The 10,571-nt window shown below is 31.2% G+C and overlaps 1 protein-coding gene across 2 annotated transcripts in view; it reads right to left on the bottom strand.

Annotated features, from left to right (window-relative positions):
* Positions 1-1,234: 1,234 nt before the first annotated feature.
* Positions 1,235-10,571, bottom strand: part of Axn (protein axin) — a 133,332-nt gene continuing 123,995 nt past the window's right edge. For both annotated transcript variants that reach the window (XM_072537862.1, XM_072537861.1), the window contains 4 exons: positions 8,947-9,129; positions 7,752-8,150; positions 5,542-5,772; positions 1,235-3,270 (listed from right to left, as the gene is read on the bottom strand). In XM_072537862.1, the coding sequence (XP_072393963.1) occupies positions 3,144-3,270; positions 5,542-5,772; positions 7,752-8,150; positions 8,947-9,129 (940 nt within the window). In that variant the 3' untranslated portion in view covers positions 1,235-3,143. The remainder of the gene's footprint in view (positions 3,271-5,541; positions 5,773-7,751; positions 8,151-8,946; positions 9,130-10,571) is intronic.

Below are 10,571 nucleotides of genomic sequence, written 5' to 3'. Positions count from 1 at the left end.
TGTTTCAATGTTAGGCAGATATAGTAATTTTAAATAGACCGCATTTTTTCGCACTATCTTCAAGAATCATTGGCAGTATAATATATTCACTGATACAGAGTATGGATTACTGACAGGATTCACGTTAAAAGAAAACATTTTTTTAATATCCAAACTTTAGAATGAACTGAATAGATTCGTTTTTGTACGTGAGTACAAAAACTATAGCAATTAATCGATGTCAACTCAAATAACACAACAAACAAGGGCTTTAAAGATAGTTCATTCAAATTGTTCACTTTGAAGATTATTGTTTACTTTGAAAATAAAATTTTTACTTCATCATTTGCCATAATCACCAATAAGAAAGAACTTATTGGTGAAATTCATTATCTTTTACCAATAGGTATTTTGGATCAGGTAGTTATTCATACACAAACTCAAATTGATCATTGCTGGTGCAATAATTGAAAAAATAGTCAATGAATTTAGTAAAATATTAAATTAGATCAGTAATTTGGCCGGATTTAGCTGGTTATGCATGTAACGATTCTTGGAATAAATATAAAGAAATTATATATAAAAGAATAGATACATGTTCTTCAAGGTACACCCTTAGGGCTAATCCCAGAAGCCCTTGGATCGATAATCGACTGATCGCAGTGAGAAAAAACCATTTTATGGAAAAGAGTAAGCTAAAATCCGTCTGAGGATAACATACGTATTCACAGACAATTTTTCAATTTACTGACAAAAGAGTTAAGATTGTCGAGAAGTAACTATGAAAACAGAGTTAGTTCCAGAGGTCCTAAAGCTTTTTACAAATACGTGAGATCAAAATTCTGTACAAAAACTGGTATACAAGATATTTTTTTTCATATACGTATATAAATAATATCACATACCTAAATGACAGTAACTGCTTTAAATAATAATAACAAAGAAACAAATAATATCCAATAATTAAATTATAGGTACCTGTGATAGTAAGACGCAGTTCAATTAATGTAAAACAAACTTGTACTTCAAAGATTTTGACAAATATAAGCTAATTGATAAAGAGAAAAGTGCATTTTTTTGTCCAATTTTTGCGGGTATAAAGTCCATATTGTATAATATTAAATAATGTTTGTGATTGTTTAAAAAAAGTTTTCTTTTAACAATCCCCTTTGACTTAAAAATGGCAATTCCACTGTAATGTAATGTAAATTGCACTATACACCAGCAGTATTCAAATACGATATTAAACAAAGCGATATATCGTATGAAACCTCTTAAGAAATTATTTATCAGCAAGGAAAATTTTATATAAAAATTACACAATTTAATTTTAAATATTCCCATTGTAGCTTAGTGCTATTTCGACACGCTTGAATTACGTAATACGCCGTTTTTGAGTAACGTCACTATGAAATTCAAATTTCAGTAAAGATTTATTTATTAAAATTGTGTTTGTGAATTTATTTGTGACAGTATATTGCAATAACGTCATTCTTACAAGGAAAAAAATAGATAAGCTAAGTAAAATATTACAGAGAAAAGTTGAAAAATCAATAAAGCTAGTTTTGACATAACGCATATCCTACAAGTGACATTAAACGATCTATACTTCCAAAAAGTATACCACAGAATCGATCAGCATCGGTCAAAGTTTCTGGCAAAATCCTGGCGCAAGATGACGTCAAATCGATCTTTAAAAAAACTAAATTATATAAGAAGGTCTACAATCAGCTAAAGATCTAAAATAACCCTTACGTTACAAATTCCGCAATACAGGCAATTGTAGAGAGAACAAAAAGAATGCTAGAAATAGCAGAGATGAAAACCCTTGAAAAATCGATGGTAAGACTATGGGACAGAGCTAGAAGTACAGATATACGACGTAGATGCAAGGTGGAGAATATCAAAGACATTTACTACTTATAGAGAAGTAAAGATAGCAGGAGAAGGTTCCCCAATAGGAAGACGATCAGTAGGAAGACCACAGAAACGATGGAACGACAACTTGCTGGAGGCACATTGAAAGGAGGCAAATAGTCATGTCTACATAAAAATAAGAAGGTAGTTCTTCTTGGAGTACTGCAGACCTTAGCTGCATTTTTCAGACCTTTCTGATTCCCAAACACCCCGATAATTAAACTAAGTAGTACAAGCTGCGTTGCAAATTCCTCGATATATATAGATCTTCTTTTTATAGTCTAGCATCCATTTAGCAGATATTAGCTATATCATCATCTCATCAAAACCAGATTAAAAACCTATCTAGATTACCAAATACCTCAGGAACAAGCGGGGTTTGTAAATGGTAAAGAAACACAGGAAGAAATCCTGAACCTGAGACAACTCATTGAAAAGTCTAGAGAATTTCAAGTACCTTTGATTATATGCTTCTTCGTTGACTACCAAAAGGCATTTGATTGTGTAAGCTGGATAAATCTGTGTTCCATTTTAGTAGAAATGGGCACACCAATGCACCTGGTGACACTTATTAAAAATCTGTACCAGTCCATTATAGCAACAGTACGACTAGATCAGAAGTTCTCAAACCAATTCAAGACCGAGAGAGGTGTTAGACAAGGATGCGTGTTGTCACCTGACCTGGTATGACTGTTTAGACGTTACTGAAGATTGAACAGGTCGTATGCCTACTAAAAAGAATGAAGATGTTCAAAAGTTAATATTACTTTCCAGCATTAAATAACAATTGATAAAAATGATTTTGCAAGTTCATGAGAAAATAATGAAAGGTAAGTTAAATATCTCTATTCAGAATTTCGCCAAAAAGACGAAACTTAATTCGTTAGTTTAAAATAACGAACATTTTTTACTAACAGAATATTTATTTTTCTTTAAAAAAATAATATTGCAATATAGTATGTCAAATAAATGTATAAAAATAGTTTAAAATATAAGCGTACAATTTTATATAAAGACCAATTTTGTTTAAAAGATGACGTGATGTTACACTAACGTGGCATATTCATGAATATATAATACAAAATTTTGTCTTTTAAATAAAAAAATCAAAACATTCAACAACAAAGAAAAATAAATTATTTGCAAAAAGATTTTAAAAAATCCGTATAAGTAAATAGAGGGTTAAAAAAAGGTTTTATTACTCGTAAATAGTTTTTTTAGTAACCGTTAGAAAATAACGTAAAAACTCAGTCGATTGGCTTCACTTGGGCCATTATTTTACCTTCCCATAATGGAAGTACCTCTGCATCATTACTGACTTCCTCTTGGATAACTTGGTTGCCAAGTTCTTCACATATAGTTTTGAAGAAATACCTAAAACAAGAATATAGATCAGTTTTTGATCAGATCAGACATTTTTATAATATCTTCTACTGAATTTTTTGTATATGAATATTTTCAAAAGTTCTTTATTTCAACTTTGTTCCATATGCTACCAAAACTTAATAGAAACAGTAGGTAGAAAAGACGGGGCAGAACAAATACATGGTTCTAGATTGTGACTGATTAAAAAGGTGCTTAAACATCTCCAGTATAGTCCAACAAATAATTATGTTACAGCACAATATACTACATTGATGGTGATGGTAATTGATTAGTGTGATAAAGCTCTCAGTAGATCCATAATAAAAATTGTAGGCAACTTTAGAGTTTTACAGAATTTTACAGCATGCTCGAGAACATAGTGGCAGACCAAACTTATGTTTTTTTTTAATAGAACACCCTGTATTTTATTTATATTCGAAATCTTCTTCACTTTCCCATCACAATATAAAGTTTTGTTATATTATACAGGGTATTTACAAAGTTATAACCAATTTTCTACGAAAATAATAACAAATCCAGCTCCATGTATAATTAAAAAGAAGCACAATAACAATGATCTCTTGCTGACATATTTTTTTATTGGTTGTCAAAATTTTCAAAAATTATTTATATTGTTATTTTTCTTTACATCGAATAAAGTTAAAACGCAAGTATATTATTTTGTCAGTAATTTTAAATAGAACATCCTGTATTTTATGTCATTTCGACAATTTTTATTTAATGTTTCCTATGTTGAAATTTATTAGTTTTTGAGATATTTTCATTTTTCAAAGCAAATTATTAATTAGATGTCTAAATTTTTACAAATTTTAAGTAAGCCATGACTGAATTGTCTAAAACTGACAGTTCACCATAATTGTTGGTGTGTAAACTTACTAAATAGTTAAGATGAATTTTACTATTGATGAAATAGTAGATATGATCTGGATATTGCAGTAATCCAATAAAAATGCGTTATTAGCAGTAAGAATTTATTATAAACGGTTTCCTGAGAGACGACAACCTACAACAGCAAGCTTTGAAAGGTTGAAGGATCGTTTTAACTGCACTGGTTCAGTTATGTATGAAAAACACGAACGAACAAAAAGTCCTGTGACAGAGAAAATAAATGTGTTGCTGGCAGTTACAAAAAATCCACATACAAGTATACTGAGTATTTCCATAGGAAAAGAACTAACTTACCAAGAATAGGAAGATAAAAGAGAATCGTATTTTGTAAATAGGCCTTAGATAAAATTAGTCAACAGAGAGATTTCTTCGATAATGTACTGTTTGGAGATGAAGCTCATCATCATTCTGGCTTTACAACCCTGCGTGGGTCCTAGCCTCCTCAAGAATTTGTCTCCAGTCGTCCCTAACCATCGCCTTTCTCCGCCAAGCACGTATTCCCATATTTCTCATGTCTTCATCGATGTTATCAAGGAACCTTGTTCTGGGTCTTCCTCTTATTCTCTGGCCAATGGGTCTATCAAGGAGCGTTTTTGTAGCTGGGTCATTTTGTTCCATCCGCATTACATGCCCTATCCACCTCAGACGTCCTATCTTAATATGTTTTACGACATCAGGTTCCTGGTATATTCTATGAAGACACACATGTGTCTTTATATCAAACTAAATGGGTATACTGCATTCGCACTTCAAAAAAACAATGTAAATTTTCTCGATGCCAATAACGTCATAAAACGGTAATTTAGTATTGAAAACGTTAATTCATCCATAAAGACAATATTGTTGAGAAAATTGTCGTTACGGTTAGTGTTTTCCACTACCGCGTCACAACACTCCGTGGGTCAAATATTTTCTTCAGGAAATATTGTAGCATTTTTTTGTCCACTCTGTATATCATAAAAATTGCAATAAGATATTTATTTAATAAAGACTTCAAAAATTGCGTTTTAGAATTTCGATCGATAATAACCATAATCTAAATGTTTATTTATATAGCCTGCTTAAGATCCAATGTCGAAAAAAATTGCGTTTGAATTAAATTTTTACCGGCGAAAGCGGAGCCCGTGTCGTTTTAGGAAATTTGACCAGGCATTCTGATGCTAACGGTGGGCCAGCTTAAATATATTATAGGTCACGTCAGATGCTTGCTTGAGCACACCTTTGTTATAGTAAAGAAGAAAGAAAGAAAGGTCTCTTTGTGAGTTAGTAGAATTAAAAATTTTGTTTTTTAGTATTAATTGACATACACACGTTAAAATAAATGCCGAATCTTTATATAAAATTTGTTTATTAATAAAAATGTTCCCTTACCTATAATTTCCCTTTTTGGGAAGATACTCTTTGAACTGCCTTAAGGTAATCTGAGTGCCGGGTATCTTAGTTCTATAAGGAAATTGCTCATCGCAAAAAGTGAACACAACGGTCGTCACTTCATCAGATCCAACTTGACCTAGAGTGACTTGTCGAGAACCTCGCATAGACTTTCTCAGCGTCGATTGACTGCTATGGGACATTTCTGAGAAAAATCTACTTGAAGGCGACCTGAAAAAGATTTAAAAAATTAAATTATGGCAGTTTTTGAAACATAATAGTATAACATTGATTGTTGACTATGATTTATTTCACAGATTCTTGTTGATTCTTCTTTAGTTATTCCTGTCTCTACAACAATGTTTTTTTCTTAGATATCTTAAACAGCTGATTAGATGCCTAGCCTTTATTATTTTTTTCCTTTTTTCTATTTTTTTCTATTCATTATTACTTTGGTAATTCTTATTTAATAGTAACTCTCACCTATAATGTTACTAATAATCTATTTATAATTATATAATCATTCTTGTAACTCCATGCACAGGTTTCCTATCATTTCTTCTTCTGTATTAACTGCTTCACATATTACATATATTTTCTTTCCCAGCATAATTCAATATTCCTAACAAATTTTCTTTTCGAAATTTACTCGTATAACATAAAAAGTCTGCTGAAATGATGAAGAGAATAGTTACCCCAAAAGGCAATACCGTATCTCAACTTAGATTCAATCAAGGCCACATAAACACTTTTAGCAATCTTGAAATCCATGTGGTGTGCAAGTGATTTGACAGCAGAGCAACCCGATGATATCTTCTTGCTTAAATATACAGTGTGTTGCTCAAATTTAAGTTTATTATCAATATAGAGACCTATAAATTTATTTCCGATGTCAGAACAAATGCTTTGATTGCCCAGAGTAATGTTTTTTAGATCATTCTTGAGTTTTTATAAAACCCAAGAATGATCTAAAGAAAGTAATTGGGTTTTTATAAAAATAAATGCCACATGATTAGCTTTGCATCACTCTAAAGATTTTTAGCGGATCAATACTAATAAATCTTATTCAGTACCTCAGAGTTCTTGTTTTTCCATAAAATTGTGGTGTCATCTGCAAATATAGTAAACCGGCCATTAATGTCGAGGTTAATTATGTCATTAAAATATATCAAGAAAAAGATAGGACACAAGACAGAGCCTTGAGGTACGCCACAACTAATAAAAATATTATTAGAGTAGCGCTCATTAAATGGTACAGACTGGCATCTGTCTTCCAAGTAAGAGCTGAACCACTTTAGAGCAGTGCCTCTAAAATTATATCTTTCCAGTTCATTAAGAAGTATTTTGTGATTGGCACAGTCAAAGGCTTTAGATAAATCACAGAAAACCACAGCGGCAACATAATGTTTATTTAAATCCAAGTATAGTTTTTCAATGAGTTCGAAGGTAGCATCATATGTACTTTTTAATGTCTGGAAACCGAACTGGAAGGAAGAAAGTAATTGTGTTTTTGTAAGAAAGTCATCATTCGGATTTTTACCAATTTTTCTACAACTTTCGAAAGTTACGGTAACATAGAGATAGCAGGTAAATCGTGGTCACCACTTTTATACAGAGGAATAACTAGCAAATTTTAAACAATCACTGTGACATGTTGCAAAAGACGTGTTAATTGCTTCCGCTTAAACTCTCTTAACATTATCAGGAAGATAGGATAAAAGTTTAGATGAGATATCATCCCAGCCTGCAACCATAGGATTTTTAATTCTTTGTATATTTTTTATTTCAGCCGAGTTAGTAGGAAGAAAATAAAAGGAATCTGCAATGTTTAACCCATTTAAAAAATGCATTGGATCAGAAGAATTCATTTTTCCAGCTAGTTCTGGACCTACCGAGCAGAAATATTTATTCAACTCACTAGGGTCTAAGACTATATCAGTAGTTTGGGGAACTTTAGCTCCAAGATTATTAACTATACGCCAAGAAAGTTTACCTTTCGCCAAACATACAGACAACTTTATAAACAGGCATATAAAGAAAGCCATCAGAAACTTCATTTACGGTATATCATCTTTTATTTTAATATTCAGTAGAGTATATATCTATAATGAAATATTATTCTAAACATCTATTTTCACAAAATTTATTTTAAAATATTTGAAAAAAATATAGTCAACAAGTACAAAAATTCTTAGTTGTTTTATATTTACCTCTGTTTGGGTCTATTTCTAATATCCTCTTCCAACAATCGTCTCCTCGCTTCTTCCAGTTGCAAAGCAGTGTTAGGAACGGGCATAGGGGGCATGTTGGGATCGGCAATAAAGGGCTGCGCAGGCAAAATTCCGCTTCCGCTACTTCTCTCCAACGAACTGGATCTTGAACCGAATCCTTTCCGTCTTCGTCCCGCACTCGGGGAGGTGGCGCTGCTAGTCCTATGGCTACGGTGTTTCATAGACATTTCACTGTGAGTGTGACTAGTTCCTCGACCACTCTTATCAGACTCAAGCAGCCAGTTTAGTACGCGGTTCTCTTTTATAGGCATTGGAGCCGCATCTGACACAACCGAGACACCGCTATCGGCGAGTTCTGATTGAGGTTTCTTGGGCATCCTACAAAAGAAAAAACCCTTTTAAACAAAGATTTTATATGTGATTTTTTTCAAAAAATATGAAAAACTACGACCTAATTACTTTTTAATCCAACCAATGTCATATTTAAGAAAGTGGATTTGGAGTTTGGTTTATGTGGGTTTTTAAGTGATACATTAAAGAGTACTGTTCACCCACACTTATATACAAATTTAAAAGGGAGTATTATTGGGAGTATATACATTGTATTCATAAGATAAAATCATTAGCCGGGGAAAGGATCGCCTTAGATTAGGTATTATAATTAGGAATAATTTCATCTTCCTAGAGTAACTTTAAAGATTTAGCTCTTTAGGAAAAAGACTTAAATTAATTTAAAAACGATTTTAGAAATGTTTCTAAGATACGAGGAATGATAAGAAGTATATGAATATAATAAATTTTTCCTGGAATGTAGAGAATGAAACCTCTTTTTGTGAGGTAGTTTTAGAAATATATGATTTTCTATCCTTCGGTCCAAAGAAGTGTAGAAAAACAGTTTTAAATGTAGTTTATGTTATCTTCAGAATAGAAATATACAATTTTTCGAATATGTAAATACACAGGGAGAAGAAACACATATGTGTTTGTGTCCTATTGTAAAAAAATTAGAGATATGATTATTAGAAGTATTGTCAACGCAGAGTATATTGATAACCCAGACGAATCATCAACCTTTTTGATATAATCTTAAAGAATCTTCACATAAATATACCAAGACATTGAATAGAAACATTTTGCATTCAATATAAATTAAGTATAAATAAAAAGTACCCACCTTCTTCCTGACGGTGCTCTTACAAATCTATCATCGGCATATTCTGGCATACTCTTCGATTTTACCATCGTCATTTTATGTTCCGAACTATCAGTGAAATCGTGGACATTTCCTGAATCTACACTGTATATGGAACCTTCCTTCTCTTTCCTTCTTGAACGAGGATACGAATTTTGAACAAGTCTAAAAATGATATTTTTAGTCAACAACTTTTATTGGGCATCATTTTATGTATAGTTTACGAAACAATATTAGAATTACTCTTATATATGTATATATATATATATATATATATATATATATATATATATATATATATATATATATATATATACCTACATAATTATTATAAAATAATTTCGTAAAAATATAAATGAAAAATTTGAATGAAAATCACATTTCGACACCTGATAAGAATAACGTTGTAACTCTACTTACAATGTTTTTAACTATGGATTAAATAACATCTATAAAGGATAACCTTTATTTTGGTCTAATAACTTTATTCCTACCTTACGTAAATATAAAGTTATTCAACAAAATTACCTTATTTTAAGTGCAAATTTTGAATCACTTGGTGGAAAAAAACATAACCAATGTTACAATTTTGAAAAATTTTATTATTGATGAATATTTTTTATAAAAACATTGTAAAATTGTATACAATGTTTTTCTCGAAAATTTTTCAAAACTTCATAGTAAGTTGTGATACAAGAAAGCAAGGTAGTGGAACATTACTATAAAAAACATTCAAATCAATTTACCAGGATCTTCTAATCAGGAAGATGACAAACAAGAAGTAAATTCTTTTTTAAAAGTTTATTCATTTAGCAAATTCCCATCTGTAAACATGAGCACGTGTTGATATTCGCCCTCTCATTCGTCAAGAGGCTATTAAATATAATTTATTACCTTAAGGCAGACGGATTCTCATGTTACAGATCCAAACTTGCCAGTCTGTTTAAATTCAAATTGTAGCGTGTTGCTTTTTTATTCAAAATGTTTACTTTGTTATGTATCTCTCAGTTAATGAATATTTTATTTTAGCACATTTTCCTTCAATGGAACATTAAATTTTGCTCACAGTGATTAAATTTCAAGAAATTCTTACACTAATAGTTTCAAAAGTAAATATTTTTAAAAATCATATAATATACCTGTTTTCGCTTTCACGTGCGTTTGTTGATGGATGGGAATATGTAAAACGAATGTAGTTTATTAACTGCTGAGCATAGTGAGCATGTCTTAAAAACTCGCGTGAAAATACTAGTTTAGAATTTCAAACAAAAATAATAACACCTACATTTACGACCGAACTAACTTCTACTGATAAAAATATGGTATCACATTGTATGGTATGTTCACAGTGTATTATATACTCAAGATACATCGACAGCGGAAACTTCTACATACACCAAAGGTAAAAGTTCATCGATTAAATACGTCTGTTAAGAAAAAATAATACCCAAAGAAGAAAAATCTGGGAAAGAAGAGACAAAGGGATCCAACGTTTTTGTAAAATGAAGAAATTGTGGAACTCTGGCCAAGAATATACTAGTAAAACTGAAAAATTAACGAAAATGAGAGAATTGGGACCTGGATGTAACGATAAAATGTAACAGAGA

Source organism: Diabrotica undecimpunctata, chromosome 7 (genome assembly GCF_040954645.1).
Source record: "Diabrotica undecimpunctata isolate CICGRU chromosome 7, icDiaUnde3, whole genome shotgun sequence".
NCBI classification, from domain to species: Eukaryota; Metazoa; Arthropoda; class Insecta; order Coleoptera; family Chrysomelidae; genus Diabrotica; species Diabrotica undecimpunctata.
The sequence above is the reverse complement of the archived record's forward strand: the minus strand, read 5'-3'. Positions and strand labels throughout refer to the sequence as shown.